Source organism: Kogia breviceps, chromosome 20 (genome assembly GCF_026419965.1).
Source record: "Kogia breviceps isolate mKogBre1 chromosome 20, mKogBre1 haplotype 1, whole genome shotgun sequence".
Taxonomy (NCBI): domain Eukaryota; kingdom Metazoa; phylum Chordata; class Mammalia; order Artiodactyla; family Physeteridae; genus Kogia; species Kogia breviceps.
The window spans coordinates 26,898,938-26,916,212 of NC_081329.1; the positions used below are offsets into that span (position 1 = coordinate 26,898,938).

At 55.0% G+C, this 17,275-nt stretch overlaps 1 protein-coding gene across 1 annotated transcript; it reads left to right on the top strand.

Moving 5' to 3' along the window:
- Positions 1-2,385: 2,385 nt before the first annotated feature.
- Positions 2,386-6,982, top strand: ZNF703 (zinc finger protein 703). Its single transcript, XM_059049317.2, has 2 exons — positions 2,386-3,121; positions 4,132-6,982. The coding sequence occupies exons 1-2, from the start codon at positions 2,885-2,887 to the stop codon at positions 5,659-5,661; spliced, it is 1,767 nt and encodes a 588-aa protein (XP_058905300.1). The 5' UTR covers positions 2,386-2,884; the 3' UTR covers positions 5,662-6,982.
- The last annotated feature ends 10,293 nt before the right edge of the window (positions 6,983-17,275 follow it).

Here is a 17,275-nt window from a genome sequence, read left to right on the forward strand (position 1 = left end):
TTAACATTTCAGCTAAGTGAATGTCAAGTACTGATTGTAATAATCGTCTAGTACCTTTTAATTAGGCCTCTGGCCTGGCTGAGTATGGTCTTCCATTTTCCCTCCTAAGGCGATTGGATGGACCCAGCCAAAGGGTTCCTGCTTTCCTCATCAGCACCCCAAAGGGAAGCACGGCCCTATTCCTTTGGTAGCACTTTCCAGGAGAGGGGAAGTAGCCCTGGTCTCCACCTAAGTGCTGTCTGGCACCCCTGTTCCTAGTGATTAGCTGTGAGCTTAGGGAATGGGGTTTCTTAAGGACAATATAGGATTACCTGGGCAAACTCTCCACCCTCCATCCCGAGCCTGGTCACCGTCCTCACCTCCTCTGCTCTCCCTTCCTTTCATTCATTCCTTACCTTCTTCTTCTTTCCTCCCCAAATAGAGAGTAAATATTTTAGCACCCTCCATTCTCCCCTTTCTGCTGCCTCCTACCCCTCTAGATTCCTTCCAAATTCCTAAATGCCTTTGTCTCTCTCCCCTCCCCTTTGCTCCCAACTGATTCCCCATTAATCATCCCTAACACACATCTGCTGGGGTCCTAGCAGGAGTTCTTGGCTGGCGCTCACAGCTGGGCTGGTTACGATAATCAAGAAGGGGTCTTTCATCTTTTCCTGTCTCCTAGGGCTCCCCCCTTCCCAGCTCCTCCTCCTCCTCCAAGATTGCCTACAAAGGCCCACCTTCTTCCATTCTGGAAGGTTCTGCTCTCTCTCTCTCCAATCTCCCAAAGGCCAAATGGCCTCATAGGCTGAAGCAGCCCTGCAGTGGATGTTTAAACTTGGTGTTGGCAGTAGCAAGGATGTCAGAGGGCTCAGAGGCTGGCATGAGAAGGGCGGGTGGGCCGGGCGTAGGGACCACCACAATAAAATAAGTGAGGTTCCCCCCCTCCTTCTTGTAACCCTCTTGCTGCAGTATGGAATACATCACCCAGTCAGGGCATCCCTTGGCATTCGTGGTAACCTAATTTTACCAGGATTAAAACTGGGGCAGGGAAAGCTTGTGTAATTTCTCAGAGGTCTATGCATACTGTCCAAAAACCAGATGGATAAAAGAAGTACATTCAGTTTAGTGTATAATTGACGTGGCCTGGGACTGGTGCCTGCTGCCTTCTTTACCGAGCATGATAAAGATTGCCATTTGTTATTCTGTGATGCTTGTTTCTTTCCATTGGAAGAACCCCTTTGAAATCATCTATCCCCATCTTGGGATCTCATGTGATCTCAAGGCGTTGATCAACGAGCAGCAGAGTCCTAGAGCAATACGCCCCGAGTGACAGGCCTGACAATCGGAGTGATGGATTCGGGCTGGGAAAGCGGTACTCGAAGCAAGGCAGTGACACCAGCGCGCCTCCGCTGGCCGCCGAGAGCAAGGAGAAGTGGTCTCCCCAGAGGCCGGTGCACAAAGGGCCAGCTTCACCTTCTGATCGGCGGACCAGGAACTTTAATGTCCGGACAAGGACTATGTGAAACCTCTGCCCGGTGCGAAGCTGGCAATGCATACTTCATCCAAAAGACACGGGAGGGAGGGGATAGGGTGAAGGAAGATACTGTTATTTTTAATAAAAAGTTTTTAAGTCCGAAATTCCCCTGGGAAAACCTAGTGCATTTTCCCCCCGCGAGAAGAAAAGGATGGGGGTAGGGTAGACGCATCTCTGGAGTTTGCATCGACGTGCAGCACTTAGAGAGATTTCTCCCTCCTCTGGGATGCTGACCTCTCCATGGTTTCCACCCTACCCCCAATAGCAGCTAGGCCGGGTGCAGTGAGAGAATTTTACGCCTCTAAGCAGAACGCCGTAAGAAACCTGAAACATACCAAACATCTAACCTATAAATCAGTGCGCAGGAACCTCGCGCCCGGCGCATCCGGGAGGGGCGCACCGCCTAGGGAACCGCGGCTTATTGCGACCATCTCACCCCGGAAGGGACACCTCAAACTTGCAGGCTTTGGACCGGACTGGCTCAAAGTTGTTGGAGCGGTTTACGCCGCGTCCCGAGAACCGTGGCTGCCTCCGAGGCTCGGGCGCTTCCAAGTGAGGACACCCGGGAGAAGCCAATTAGGGGAAGAGAGCTGGACCCGAGCAGAGCCGGGACTGAGCCCGAGCAGAGCCCGAGCAGGGCCAGAGCAGAGCTGGGGCTCTGGAAGCGCGGCCCGCCCCTAGGCTGCCTCCCGGAAAGGCTTGGACTTGGCAGTGCCGGAGCCGGCGCCAGGAGCTCCTATCCCACCCCCAGCCCACCCCGCCCCACCCCAATCCACCCCACCCCACCCCACCCCAGACACACACGGCGTGCCCCCGCTAGCACCCCCCCCCCCCCGGCGATGCGAAGCGAGAGACGGCAGAGCGACAGGAAAGCCAGCGGAGGCCAGGGAGCAGAGCCCAGGGTCCCGGAGAAGTCCCGTCCTCTCGGGACCCCCGGGTCAGGGGCAGCCCAGTTGGGGGAAGGGGAGGAATACGGCGGGTGGTAAAGGCCGAGGCGGCGGGTTCGCGGGCGAGGCCCCTTTAAGGCTCTCCCCTCCCACCGGCGGCGCCGGCCTCCGCCCGCCGCTCTCCCCGCCCCGGGGTCCCGGCGAGAGCTGCGATTGGGCGGGCGCGGCGATCCCTTTGAAGTGTAGCTGCCGATCGCGGCTATTTGACGTGCGGCTCGCGAAAGGCGAAGGTTTTTGTGTTGCTCGCCGGGGCTAGCGGCGGCGACGGCGACGGCGGCGGCGTCGTCGTCGTTGGAGGAGGGGTGGAGGCGCAGCGACTGCTGCACCGCGCTCGGCGCTGCGGAGCGAGCACACCCGCCCCGGGAGCTCGCCTCCCGGTGCTCCCCCTCCCTCCCCGCCCCCCCAGTGGCGCTGCCTCCTCCAAATGAGCGATTCGCCCGCTGGATCTAACTCAAGGACACCCGAAAGGAGCTGCAGCGGCGGCGGCGGGAAGAGGCCGGCAGTGCCGGCGGCGGTGTCCCTCTTGCCTCCGGCGGACCCCCTGCGCCAGGCGAACCGGCTCCCTATCAGGGTCCTGAAGATGCTGAGCGCTCACACCGGCCACCTCCTGCACCCGGAGTACCTGCAGCCGCTGTCCTCCACTCCCGTCAGCCCCATTGAGGTCAGTGCCCTGGTCGCTGTCCGTCCTGCGCCGGCCCCATTCCTCCCACCACTGCCGGGCCCACGGCCCTGCTCCCTGCGCCCCGGGGCTCGGTGCGACCCTCAGATCCGGCCACAGTGGCGGAGGGAGTGAGGAGGGACGGAGAACGGAGGGGTTAGAGCCCACCCGGTTCTCCCCAGGCTTCTCCGGGAAAGGTTCCCCTTCCACACTCGCCCTTCGGAGCTACGTGTTTTCTCTCGGAGTGGGTTTGCTCTTGGAGTCTCCCCTGGGTCCTTTACTTCTCCTGGGCACCCAGTCTCTAGGCCAGAGATGATCTCTCCTGGGCCTTTTCCGCCCGCTCCCCTCCACCCCTCCAGCCGGGTTTGTTCTCTCTTGAAGCCCGATCGCCCCCGTCCCACGCCACCTCTGTCCCATCCGGTTAAAGTGCACTACGCCCAGGCACTCCCGACCCCAGGTCTTTCTTCCTCCCACTTGCCTGGGTGCCCTCCCCGGGAGGGAGGGGCTACGAAGAGAGCGCCAACGGCAGCCCTGGCTTCAGAAAGCGCTTCTCCCGGCTCCTACCTCGCGGCGCCACCGCCAGAAACCCGTCCCAAGCGAAGTTCCCCAAACTGAAGGAATAAGTTTTAACCCGGGCCTAGAACCGGGGGAGATGAGAGGGCAGGAGTCGAGTCACAGCCCCTCCCCCAGCCCCGAATCCAGAGAGGTCACCTTCTCCCGCGGTGGCCTTTGGTGGACTACTTACCCTGCCCACTCCCCGGGGCCTACGGCGCACTCCGGGACCCGGTGGAGTGAGGGATCCCACCGACGGCCGGTGTGAGCGCAGTTCCGCCTGGCTGCCCCGCCCGCCCGCCAGCCAGGCCCTCGCGGACCCTCTCCTCGAGGCCCTCCCGCCCGTCACGCCGCCTTGCGTGCTCCCCGAGCCCACCCCCCTCCCCTGGCGCCCCGCTCGCTCGCTCCGTGGGCCTCTGGTCTCACCCCCGTCTCCCTTCCCTCACCACTGTCTCCCACAGCTGGACGCCAAGAAGAGTCCTTTGGCGTTGCTGGCCCAGACTTGCTCGCAGATCGGCAAGCCGGACCCGCCGCCCTCGTCCAAGCTCAACTCGGTAGCGGCGGCCAACGGGCTGGGAGCGGAGAAGGACCCTGGCCGCTCGGCCTCGGGCGCCACCTCCGCGTCTGCGGCGCTCAAGCAGCTGGGGGACTCCCCGGCCGAGGACAAGTCCAGCTTCAAGCCCTACTCCAAGGGCTCCGGAGGCGGCGACTCCCGCAAAGACAGCGGCTCCTCCTCCGTGTCCTCCACATCCTCCTCCTCCTCCTTGTCCCCGGGAGACAAGGCGGGCTTCAGGGTCCCCAGCGCCGCCTGCACGCCCTTTCCCCCGCATGGAGCGCCGGTCTCCGCGTCGTCGTCCTCGTCCTCCCCCGGCGGCTCCCGGGGCGGCTCCCCGCACCACTCTGACTGCAAGAACGGCGGCGGGGGTGCCGGCGGGGAGCTGGACAAGAAAGACCAGGAGCCCAAGCCCAGCCCGGAGCCCGCGGCCGTGAGCCGAGGCAGCGGTGGGGAGCCGGGCGCGCATGGCGGCGGCGCCGAGGCCGGGGCCTCCGGGCGCAAGTCGGAGCCGCCCTCCGCGCTGGTGGGGGCCGGCCACGTGGCGCCTGTGTCGCCCTACAAGCCGGGCCACTCGGTGTTTCCGCTGCCCCCCTCCAGCATCGGCTACCACGGCTCCATCGTGGGCGCCTACGCCGGCTACCCGTCTCAGTTCGTGCCTGGCCTGGATCCGAGCAAGTCTGGCCTCGTGGGAGGCCAGCTGTCGGGGGGCCTGGGCCTACCCCCGGGCAAGCCCCCCAGCTCCAGCCCGCTCACCGGGGCCTCCCCGCCGTCCTTCCTGCAGGGATTATGCCGCGACCCCTACTGCCTGGGAGGTTACCACGGCGCCTCGCACCTCGGCGGCTCCAGCTGCTCCACCTGCAGCGCGCACGACCCAGCTGCGCCCGGCCTGAAGGCGGGGGGCTACCCGCTGGTGTACCCCGGGCACCCGCTGCAGCCCGCCGCGCTCTCTTCCAGCGCCGCCCAGGCCGCTCTCCCTGGCCACCCGCTCTACACCTACGGCTTCATGCTACAGAACGAACCGCTGCCGCACAGCTGCAACTGGGTGGCGGCCAGCGGGCCGTGCGACAAGCGCTTCGCCACCTCGGAGGAGCTGCTCAGCCACCTACGGACTCACACGGCCCTGCCCGGCGCCGAGAAACTTCTGGCCGCCTATCCGGGGGCTTCGGGCCTGGGCAGCGCCGCCGCGGCCGCAGCGGCCGCCGCCTCCTGCCATCTGCACCTCCCCCCGCCGACTGCCCCCGGCAGCCCCGGGTCGCTGTCCTTGCGGAGTCCACACACTTTGGGCCTAAGCCGGTACCACCCTTACGGCAAGAGCCACTTATCCACAGCCGGGGGCCTGGCCGTGCCGTCCCTCCCCACAGCCGGACCCTACTACTCACCATATGCGCTGTACGGACAGAGACTGGCCTCAGCCTCCGCGCTCGGATACCAGTAACTACAGCCCTGCTTCCCTCCCCAGCCTCCTCTCCTCCCCGCCGCCGCCTCCCTTCCCCACCCGCCTCCGCTGCCTCCTCCACCACTGCTTGTCCCTGCCGGACCCCCGCCTAGACCCCCCCCCACCGGACTGTGTATTTATTTACTGTAATGTTAGCTTACAAGCTGGGAATATAAGTGCATTAACGGCCCACAAGAGTCAGTGGTATGCAAAGAGTCTGTTCCCCCCAAATAATAATATTAATCACACAGGTAACTACACGTCCCAGGTCCCTCTTCCTTTCTTTTCCGTTTTTTCTTTCACTTAGATGTAAGTTTCCGATTTTCTTTTTCCCTTTTGCGCTTTTTTTTTTTTTTTTTTTGGATTGGTTTGGTTTTATGGGGAGGAGGGGGAGTTGGGGGTTCTTTTTGTTTTCCCTTCCTGGGGAGTTTCTTGCATGCTTCTTAACCGTTCAAACTACACTTCCTCCTTCTCTTCCCCCCTCCTTTCCTTCTTGTTTCCATCCATTTGAGGTTGTTTTTTTCCTTTGTACAAGTAACAAGAGAGGAGGTATTTTTTGTAACGCATTTGGGGGTGCAGGGAGCCTTGGGAGCTAGAGGTCTGGCCCTCTTGTGGACCTGGAACTTTGCTCTGTGACCCCTGCCCTGCCATTCTCTCTCCCTAGGCTCTTGGTCTGCGCCCTGGCCCCCCAAATTAGAGCCTTGCTCCCCGATCTTGCTCTGAGCATGGGTCAGTGGCGGGAGAGGCGCCTCCAACAGAGCCTTTCTCCTCCCGGACTCTTCCAGGCCCCAGACACCGGGTGGTCACACTGCCTCATGGTAAGGGGCCCGCAGGGCTCACTTCACTGAAGTAAAAGTTCTAGAAGGCCCTGCTGGCGTGGAGCTTTGCTCTTTATAGTTTGCAAAGTGCTTTTATAGTCATTGTTTTTCTCTGGCTATTGTGGCTGTGGTCCCTGTCCTGGCGATGGGGACTGGGTCGGTGATTCTTGCTAGATCCTTCCAAAGCAGACCAGTGGTAGTATCAGCTGGCAGCACAGCCTTGTTTCAGCACCATCGGGGGAGTTAGGGAGCACACAGATCACAGCAGCCCCGGTGGTCCCCTTCCAGGCCTGACCCAAGAGTCCCCAGAGTTGGCCCTGGGCTCCCTCAGTTACTGGGATTGAAGGCTCGGCCCCGGGGTCTTCACCCAACACCCTCCCTCCCTCCCTCCCTCCCGGCCTTATGCAGCTGCGCAAGGGCTGTGGGGCCTGTTTGGGATGAATAGAGCTCTCCCTTGGTAAGACTTATTTTGTTAATAAATGGAGTACTTGGCTATATTCACACCGTGGTGTGTTTCTCTCTTGCCTGCCCCACTGACCCACTTCCAGACGCCTAAGCAGATGCCCTTCTTTTGTTCTTGTTTAAAACACCTTATGGTTTCCTTCTCAGATTTCCGTTCAGGGACGAGTTTAATGCCTCCTTTCCTCAAGAAGAAAACAAAACTTCTGCCAACGCGTTACAAATAACATAAAACGGCCCCCTTTTTTTCCAACTTGGTTATTTAGCTCCCAGCCTCACTTCGAAGGCCTTGCCATTTCCTGGGGACAGGGTGGAGGGAGTGTGTAAATGTGGATTTTCCTCGGCCTCGATTCGAGGTCCGAGGGGCCGAGAAGGAAACCAGGCCCCAAGACCAAAAGACTCGGCAGCGCCTCCCCCGAGCCCTGCGGGCGAGCAAAGACGACGTGCCTCTGGCGCCACCCGGTGGCGGAAAGGCGAGCGACTGTCGCCAGCCCCGACCGCGCCTTCCGCGCTTCGCACTCCCAAGTGGGGAGGATTTCCTCTCCCTGACGGTGCCTTTTATACACCATGAAGCTGAAGGGTAAATGCACCTGTTGAGAAGGGTGCTTCTCAAGGCCTGGGGACTCCCCAAGGCCAGCTCTGGATTGTGGACCCCAGTCGTCTGCGCCCCCAGAGACTTCTCTGAGCGGGGTTTGGGTTTTGTGGCGAAGGCGCGGCGGTTACTCGGGACCTGGAAGCCACCCTCGGTGCCCGTTTTCTTGAGCTCGCACGATTGACACTGCTTCTGCATCCTCGGGCAGGCCAGAGTTGGGGTGCCGTTTATCGAGATGGTGGGAGAGGGCCGGGGCACCACCTCCCCACTGCGCGGGGAGTCCGAGGGCCGGAGGAGAGGGCCGTGGGGGCCCGGAGCCTGTGCGTCCTTCCCGGGCTAGGGGCGCCCCCCCGAGGCTGGCGCCCCTCAGTTTCCGGCTGCAGGACGCCCGGTGCCCACCTCTCGGGGCGCGACGGGCCAGGGCGCGCGGGGCCACCCGATGGGTGCAATGCAGAATGCCTGCCTCGCCCCCTTCTGGCCGTGCTCCTCTGCGTCGGCGCCACGCAGCTTTGGGAGATGCTGTTGTTGCAGCTCGCGTTGCTTTGCTATACTTTCTCCTCCGTGAGGAATGCGACTTTGGGGCAGCTCCTGCTCCGCAAACTGTGTGCTTCTGAAAGGTCCCTAGACCCAGAGGTCAAGTGCGGAAGGGGGCGGGAGGGAAACTGCGCTCTCTGCGCTCGCTGTCTCAGCCCACAGCCGTCCCCAAACTCCTTTAGAGAATCACAGGATGAGTCTCGGCCTCCTTCGGCATCTTGATCTCGGGATTTGACAGAACCTCAACATATGATGTTTCTGCGGCCGGGGGGGGGGTTGGTTTGGGGTGTGCGAGGGTCGCCCCTATATCCTTGTTTATGGGCAAAATTCCTTCACTAGTCAAGGGAACCTCAGTCTTCTGCAGCAAATGGCAGTGCTGGAGTAACACCCTGTGTGTGTCGCAGGGGAAGGGACCTGGGCTGCTGGCATCCTTGCGCACGGGGCGGGGCCGAGTCAGGGAGAGGCCGGATGGGCTGGAGGAGTCGCCCTGAGAGCAGCTCAGGGCCTTCCTGGGGGAATCATCCTTACGCGACTTCTCAGAGCTCAAACTGGCCCAAAGGAAGCTTTTTTTAAAAGACCTGAAATGTAGCAACTTGCTTTACTTTTTCTTTTTCTCTGTTGTTTTGTTTGCTCTTGGTTATTTTATTTCCCATCTTCCCTCCCTCTCAAATCCCCCCCTCTTTCCTTCCGATACCTTTTTTGGTTGGTTTGTGGGGCGTTTTTTAATGCCTGCTAAAATTGCTGGAAATTGCTCCCTCTGCAGGGGGACTTAAGCTTTTCTCTTTCTTAAACTGGGTCTTCAGACCTCCCTAACCTAAGGACCACAGGGCCCCCCTTGTTGGGACAGCAGAAAGGGAGAGACTCCATAACTCCAAGAGCAAACTCTCCATATAGCAAAAGAAACTTCTCTCTAGGTGCTTGGCTTACCTGGGAGGTGTGAGAATGCAGGTTTACAAACTCCTCAGAGGATTGAGTTTCCCCCAGAAAATGTATTATCGGCCTTTGCAGACCAGGAAGGATGCCATTGGCCTGATTGAAAGAGGCTGTCACCAACTACCACTGTGACACGAAGGGCAGGCATTGTAGTCTGGAGGGGCCCAGTTTTCACCCTCGGATGTCAGCTCTCCTCACCATAAATGGGTGACAGTCCTACGACATGGGGCTGTTTTCACTAACTGTGGGGGAAGTTTGTTACTTTCAGGAGCTACATTCTCAGGAAACAAAGTTGCCGTTTTAATAGAGAGAATACTCCCCACCAGCTGCTCATTTGCATAATTAATTCACCCAGCAACTCTTCTTTGAGAATCACCTCTACCTTCCATCTCTCCACCTTCTCTTCCTAGCCCTCCTCCCCCTCTTCTCCTAATCTCTTCCAGGCACCAGCAATGGGGCTTGCGTTCCCCAGGCACCAGGAAAGGTGGCAGCCACAGAGCTGGACCTTGAGACACTGGATGTTCCTGGCTCTGGGTCATATTTTCACACCTCCTGCCTGGTTATTTTTGTGGCCTCATGGGCAGCAGGAGGAGGAAGGGAGGAGAGAGAGGAAAAGGCCTCACCCTCAGATACAGGTTTGACACAAACAGAATTGCAGGGTGTTAAGTTTTGAACTTCCCAGTCGTTCCCCCAACGCCGTCCTCTGCGAATCCGCAGCCCAAGCCGGAGAGGTGGGGCCCTCCAGCATTTTTCTGCAGCCATAATTGCCTTGGTCTACGCAGCATCCTGGGATGTGTCTTTCAATACACGAACTAACCCCCTCCTGATATATGTCTGGATTCCCGTGGACTCCGTCTTCCAATAATACTGTGGCTCTGTACTTTATTAATCATTCTGTAGGGGAAGCTGCACTCCAGTTTTCTGACTTGATTTCATTCATCCTGTCTTTTTGCAAAATAGATGGTTGACTGCATCCGATAATGTATGGTTTAATTTGGAGCACTATGGGTTTGAATTACCATTTTCATAATGTGCTGTGCATTAATGTGTGACATCATTTATAAAGAGGAATGTGCTGGGTTTCAAACTTTCTCCGGAAAGCCAAAGTCACCTCACGGAAACAAAGCCAAATCACATCGACCCATCTCCTTCCCTCGCTGCCCAGGAAACTCTTGCCTCCTCCTCGGCCCAGGTGAAATCTGCAAGCCCCCCTAAAACTCCCCACAAGGCTTTTGTGTTCACCTAATGCAGGTGGGTGTCAAGGTTTGGGGGGAACGCGCCCATGGCTGCCGGGGAGCCATCAATGGCAGTACAAAGCTCCCCCTCAGTACTGCACGGCAACCCCGCCCCTTTGCGGAGACCTCCAGTGGGTGGCTCCCCCTCGACCCTAATGCCCGCACGCCCTCCCCGATGGCTGTAATAACACCAGCTGTCTGTTACTCAAACTCTGACTGAGGAGGAAAAAGCACTGATTATCCAAATACAGTCATTAAAGGGGAAATGTGTTTTTAGGACTGTCAGAGTGATTAATGAGGGCTAGCCGTCTTTGCAAATGCACTTGTTTAGTCTAACTGGCAGCTTCTATTTTCCTATTGATTTATTGCAGCCGTTGCCGGGCCTCGGTGTGTGCGGAGTCAGGGCACTTCACAACTGTGCCCTGTTTAAACAGGAAAAGCACGCACCGTTTTGTCCAGGAGGGAGGGAACAGCCTAAAGGCTCTCCTCTCAGTTCAGTCTCCAGGGCCCCAGACCAACAAAGAAGACATTAAAAAACCTGCAGCCCAGAGAGAGAGAAGGAAACTGCCTCCCCTTGGTCGTCCCCAGTTCCAAGGTCAGCGGAGGTGCACCCTGGCCCCTGGACAAAGCCCGCCCTATTGTCACACTCAGCATGGCGGCATCCTCTCCTCCAGTCCCCCCAAACCAGCTGTCAGCCGCCGCCGAGTCCAAGGACAGGAAAGGCACCCAGCAGAGAGGGAGGCCAGGGAGGGGGCCAATGGGCTCAGCCAAGCTAAAAACAGAACCCAAGCAACTCCGCCGTCCAGGGGCGGGAACAAGGTCAGGAGTTTGTGGGGAATTGATGGAGCCGCGTGGTTGATTTCAACTTTTAAAAAGTGGCCGGGGGGTGGCGGGGGTGGGGGGGGGATACAAGAGTGATATCAACTTCGTTCCACTTGTACAGTTTATGTTTTGACAAATGATGTACCTGATGACCAAGATAGAGAAATGGCAGCTTGAAAATAGAGACCCAGTATTGGGAAATTAGACTTCCAGGAGGTCGATCACCAAAGCAAACAGAGTTTACAGGATTCCTGTTCCGTGCCCAGCACAATGCGGGGCGTCAGGAGACACGGGAGAAAACTCAGACCATGTTCCTGCCCGATTTAGTTGGAGGAGACAAGATATACCCATGAGATGGGGAACAAGACAGTATTCTATATCGCTGCCTTTATGCCAGTCTAATAAGTGCTGAATTGCACAGTGCAGACAGTGGAGAACAGGACAGAATATAATAAGGGGCGAGCTGTGCAGACTGACAGTCAGGCTACAGAAGCTGGAGGGAGAGCTCCCTGGGGCTGACACTGAGGACCTTCCCACGGGAGCTCCGTTCTGTTGGGAGGCTCCCCAATTCCTTGTAGGCCCGTCCTCTTCTGCAGGCTGGAAGATGGGTGAGGCCTTCATTCCATAGTGGTGAGAGGGCTAAGCCAGAGCCCAGAGCCAGTGATTTCCATTCTCAAGCAGATCAAGGCATAAGCTTGCCTAACCAGCTTGCACCTTCCATGGAGAATTCCAGACCTGGAAATGGTTTGTGCTTCTTCCTAGATGAGGTGCCTTTACGAGTTTTCCCAGGGGTGGTGGCATATCACCAGCTTTATTCACACTTCCCACGACAGGAAAAGCTGTCAGTGGATTTGGATCCCAGAGGAGCTAGGAAAGCATTCTCTTAAGAGAAAAGAAATTGACTGAGAGGAAATGAAGTGACCGTATTGTTTCAAAATGGAGACCAAGAGTGTGAGTGTACTTTGGTGGCTTGAGGACTGTCCTGAAAAGTCCAGAAAGTATAGTAGAAATATAAAGTATACGTATAGTAGAAAGAGCATTGAAACAGGAGTCAGAAAACCTGGATTTTGCTCTGGTTCTGAAACTTAATTTCTGTGCGACCTTGAGTAAGTCACTTTCTCTCTCTGAGTCTCTTTTTTTCCCCATTTCTGAAATGAAGTTGTGACACCTTGTAATTTTTAAGCCCCTTTTTTTTCACATGAAGCATTTTATTTTTTTTTATTGAAATATAGTTGATTTACAATATTATATTAGTTTCTGGTATACAACATAGCAATTCAATATTTTTATAGATTATACTTCATTTAAAGTTATTACAAAATATTGGCTATATTTCCCCTTATTGTACAATATATCCTTGTACCTTATCTATTTTATACATAGCAGTTTGTATTTCTTAATCCCCTACCCCTGTCTTGCCCCCGCTTCCCTCTCCCCACTGGTAATCACTAGTTTGTTCTCTATGTCTGTGAGTCTGTTTCTGTTTTGTTATATACATTCATTTGTTTTATTTCTTTAGACTCCACATGTAAGTGATAACACAGAGTATTTGCCTTTCTCTGACTTATTTCACTAAGCGTAATACCATCCAGGTCCATCCACATTGTTGCAAGTGACAGAATTTTGTTCTTTTCAGGGCTGAGTAGTATTCCATTTTATATATATATATATATATATATATATATATATATATATATATATATATATATATACCACATCTTCTTTATCCATTCGTCTGTTGATGGACACTTAGGTTGTTTCCATATCTTGACTGGTGTAAATAATGCTGCTGCAAACATTGGGATGCATGTATCTTTTTGAATTAGTGTTTTCGTTTTCTTTGGATATATGCCCAGGAGTGGAATTGCTGGGTCATATGGTAGTTCTATTTTTAGTTTTATTAGGAGCCTCCATACTGTGTTCCATAGTGGCTGCACCAATTTAATTCCCACTAAAAGTGTACAGGTGTTCCCTTTTCTTCACATCTAAGCCCTTTCTAACTGGAATATTCAATGAGTTTACAAAATGTTTGAAGGGTGAAGCGTGGTGGTCGGAGTTGGGCAGGATGCTGTGACACTGGTTCCCAGTCTAATGCAATACTAAAGTTCCCATCGGGACAGTAAAAGTGGAAGACCCAGAAAAAGAAACCTCGTGACTTTACCTCAGTGATGGAGGGTGGGTGGAGGGTCCACAAGAAGAATGTGGTAATGTAGACTTTCCGTCCAGGGAACTGGGCCCAAAAGAATGAAGCATTAAAATATTTTTTCATTTGATGAAATGCTGAGAATAGGGTGATGCCAGTATTTCAGCAGCTGCTTGGTAATTAAGTGGGTCAGACATTATTATTTTAAATAATATGAGGTTAAACCAAGGTCTACCAAAAGAATCCATTTTTCACAGCCTCCATCCAATTGCTTTTGGAAAACGGGACTGGCGAGGGAAGAAATGAAAGGCAGATAAAAATCAAACCACAGTGGAGGGACCTTTACTCTGAGTGGGCAGTGGCGATCTCCACAGCTCTTTGGAACATAAAATAAAATGATCCTCCTGGAGTTTAAATCAGAGCCAGATTTTAGAATGGAAACAGTCATTTGGAAAATGTCACTGCACGTTCCCCACGTCCTATTTGTTTTCCTGGGTATGTGGATGTGTGAATTCTTGTGGAGGGGTGGGGGGCTGGGCGGGGGGTGAGTTATATACAGGTTTGTACCCAGTCCATAAAGGAGCTCGCGTGACTACGCCGTCATGCTTATCCTTCTTACTAACAGCTTACAACTTCAAATACAGGCAGCACCAAACAAGCATACAATAAGCCAGGCATACACTAGAGCACCTCCAGGAGCATCATTTTGTGTGCGCCATGGCACAGTTAAATATAATAATATGTGCTGGGCATTTAATATTTACAACAAACCTCCAGTTCACGCTGATGAGAAAACTGGAATTTGGAGAGGTTAGGGAAATCGCTCACGATTTCACCGTTAAAGAGCTGTGGAAACGGGATTCCAACGCAGTCCTGACTATAAAATTCTTTGCACTGAGCCAGTAGCTTCCGACTTTGTATCCAGGTGGGTTTAGATGCTGCAGACGGATAGAATCAGGGGATCTGTCCCATCAGAATGTCTTGGCCAGTGTGCCTACATGTGTTGGGACCTCGCTGGACACCATGCAGTTGAAGGTACCTCGGTCCTTCCTTCCAAGAGCTGAGATGCCACCGAGTGCAGTGGGTTTGACTCATTTGTTAAACATTACAGAATGTCCCCTGCATACCGGGTACAGTTGTCTCCTCTGGGCACTAAAAAGGTGAGAGAGACCCTGGCCCTTGCCTCAAGGAGCTTCAGTCTACTAGGAGATAGATGTATAAGCTAATTAAGGTATGATGGAGTAAGGGCTTACTAACGCTGTTGCAATAGTCAGTATAGGCTAGATTATGCTACAGTAACAAATTAACCCTGAAATCTCAGAAGCTTAACACAACAAAATCTTGTTTTTCACTTACACTACATCTCCATCGTGGGTTGACAGGGATCTCTGTATCAATCCGGATTTGACCAGAGAAGCAGAACCAATAATACAGTAAGGCATTTATTGTAAGGTGTTGGTTTACACAATCGTGGTGGCTAGCTAAGCAAGTTGGAAGTCCGTAAGGCAGGCAGGCAAGAAGGGAAGACCACAAGCAGTCTGCAACTCTACTGGCATGAGCCCTTTGGAGTCTCTGAGCTCAGGGAAGCCTCTTTGAAAGGGCTCGCCTGATTAGGTCAGGCCCACCCTGGATAATCTCCCTTTTGAGCCACTTAAAGCCAACTGATTAAGGACTTCAATCACATCCGCAAAATTCCTTCCCAGAAGCAGAGTTTGATTAAATAACCTGGACTCTAGTTCAGTCTAACCAAGGTGACACCTCAGAAAGCATCACGGTGTTGCACATAATTAATCAGACTCCTGACATCTTCAGTGGTCACAGCAGGGGGAGAGCTGGAGGTCTTGCATGAACACAGCTCAGGCCAAAAATGATACATGTCACCTATGCTCATAATCCTCTGGCTGGAACTGGTCACACGGCCCCTCCTAAGCGCAAGATGTTGACCCTCCCTTGTGCACACAAGGAGAGGGGGGCTGGAGGGTGGTCCCCCACAGGCGTTGTCTGGGTGTTCTGACCGGCTTCCATCTTGCCCTCCCCATGCTCCGGGCGAAACTGAGTTTGTAGCAAGATGAAGGCACGTGGTGACTGCCAAGGGCCACACGGTAGGTCAGAGAGAAGCCAGGACAGAACTCAGCTCTCCTTCACTCCAGCCCACCTCCATCCTGCTTCCTCGGACCTTCCCAAACAGAAGCCCTTCCAAACCCACAGAGCCCTGTTCACCCAGAGGAAGTTTACATTTGAAATCGTAGGAAACAGGTGCAGGGATGGAATGCTTTAGCCAGACACGACTGACCTCACTCCTGTTGGGACAGACAGACATCCCAGGGCTCTGAGACCCTGAAGTGCAAAGAGGTTCGTGACCTTCCGCATAGCTTGTAGTCCTGAGGCAGCATATTAACACCTCCTGCTTATAGGAAGTGTAGGGACCTTCTATGCATTGGACTCTAGCAAAGCTTCCATCTGTGAAACTTACAAAAAGCTAAGGATTGATTCAACGTGGTAATGATCAATGGTCACCAACAAACAAGTGCCATCAACAGGATATCCTCTTAAGTTCAAAGGAAAAGGTCTGGGCAACAGGACCAGACATGGCCTTTTTCCTTCTCTAACATTTATTGAGTGCTTGCTGTACACTAGGCACTGTGCTAAGTACTTCCATACAAGGTTTTATTTAATCCTGGCATCCATTCCCTGCAGTAAGTCTACTCTTGAACACATTTTGCCCGAAGTCACAAAGTCAGTAAGCATTAGAGGCAAGATCCCTACCAAGTCTATCCGATTCCAAAAACCTATATTCCTGCCACCAGAGCCATCCGGCCAAGGGAGCATGAGGGAGCTCCACGGCCACCCACGACACCTGGCCTGGGCTGCATTAGCTGGGAAGGGAGCGTTTGTCTAAGTCCTCCAAAGGCCCCAGGTGGGTGGGGGCAGGATAGGCAGAGCCTTGCTGATCTCTGACGCTGTCCTCTAAAGACCATGGGTCAGAAAGGGACATTAAACCCCCTGATGCCAGGCTCACTTCCTGAAGTCACGACTGAGCCTTGTGGAATCTCCAGTGGAGATGTTTCTGGAGAACCTGCTAAGTTCTCTAAATGCTATCAGAGGACAGAAGATGCGTAAGACATGAGCCCGCACATCAAACTGTTTGCAATGCAGTAGGAGAACCAGGACAAACACATGTTAATAACGTGAAATAACGTATGACATTAACAAATGAAGGGGATCGGTGACGAGTGCCAGGCGTTCGGAGCAACCCAGGAGCTGGGAGGACTCACTTGTTCACGCAGCCCCCGGAGGAAGAAGGAGGGGCCTTCCGGGCCAGTGGGGCGGCCCGAGCAAAGCCAAGGCTGGACTGTGCAAGGTGTATCGAGGACGTCGTCCAGCCCACGCCAACCAGCTGCCATCTGCTGGGAACAGGAAGGCACTTACAAATGTACTTTAAGGGAGTCACTGTTGGGGTCACCAGCTTAAGTGTGGTCACCCAGCAGCCTACTCCAAGGGGCGATGGCCTCAGTACAGACACAGCCCAGTGAAGGGGCTACAGCAGAAGGGAAGGAATGCTCTTTGCAAACTTCAGCTCAGGGCTCAGAGCTGACACATGCCTCCCACCTGCTGGCCCAGGTCACCTTCGTGACAGCCACCCACCCCAGGCTCTCCTGCTCCAGGCCCACCTTCCTGGCTCCACTTACAGCCTCGGGGCCCAGAGCACGGAGAGGGGCTGGGGAGCCTCCTGACGATGACCCTGACCGGTGGGGTCACCCGCGCCATCCCCACCCTGAGCCTCACCTGTCTCCCCTGACCCCGCACCCTTCTCTGGGGGCAGTGGAGGAGGAAGTGTTCTCGGAAGCATCCTTCTTGGCACCCCTTGCCCCCAACCATCACCCCCCTCCCTCCCCATCCCTCCCCGATGCCATTCCTCCCCCACCACAGACACGCACACACACGCACACACACACACGCACACACGCGCACGCGCGCGCGCACACACGTGCGCACGCGCCCCTCCCCCTTCCCCTCTCGTCCCTCCCCACCCCTCCCCCTCCATTTGTGTCAATGAACAGCCCCTTTTATCTATTCT

Excerpts from the sequence above, each read along its gene's own strand:
- ZNF703 (XM_059049317.2), top strand. The coding sequence starts at position 2,885 with ATGAGCGATTCGCCCGCTGGATCTAACTCAAGGACACCCGAAAGGAGC. Across the intron at positions 3,122-4,131 it reads CTCCCGTCAGCCCCATTGAG|CTGGACGCCAAGAAGAGTCC; the intron begins GTCAGTGCCCTG and ends TGTCTCCCACAG.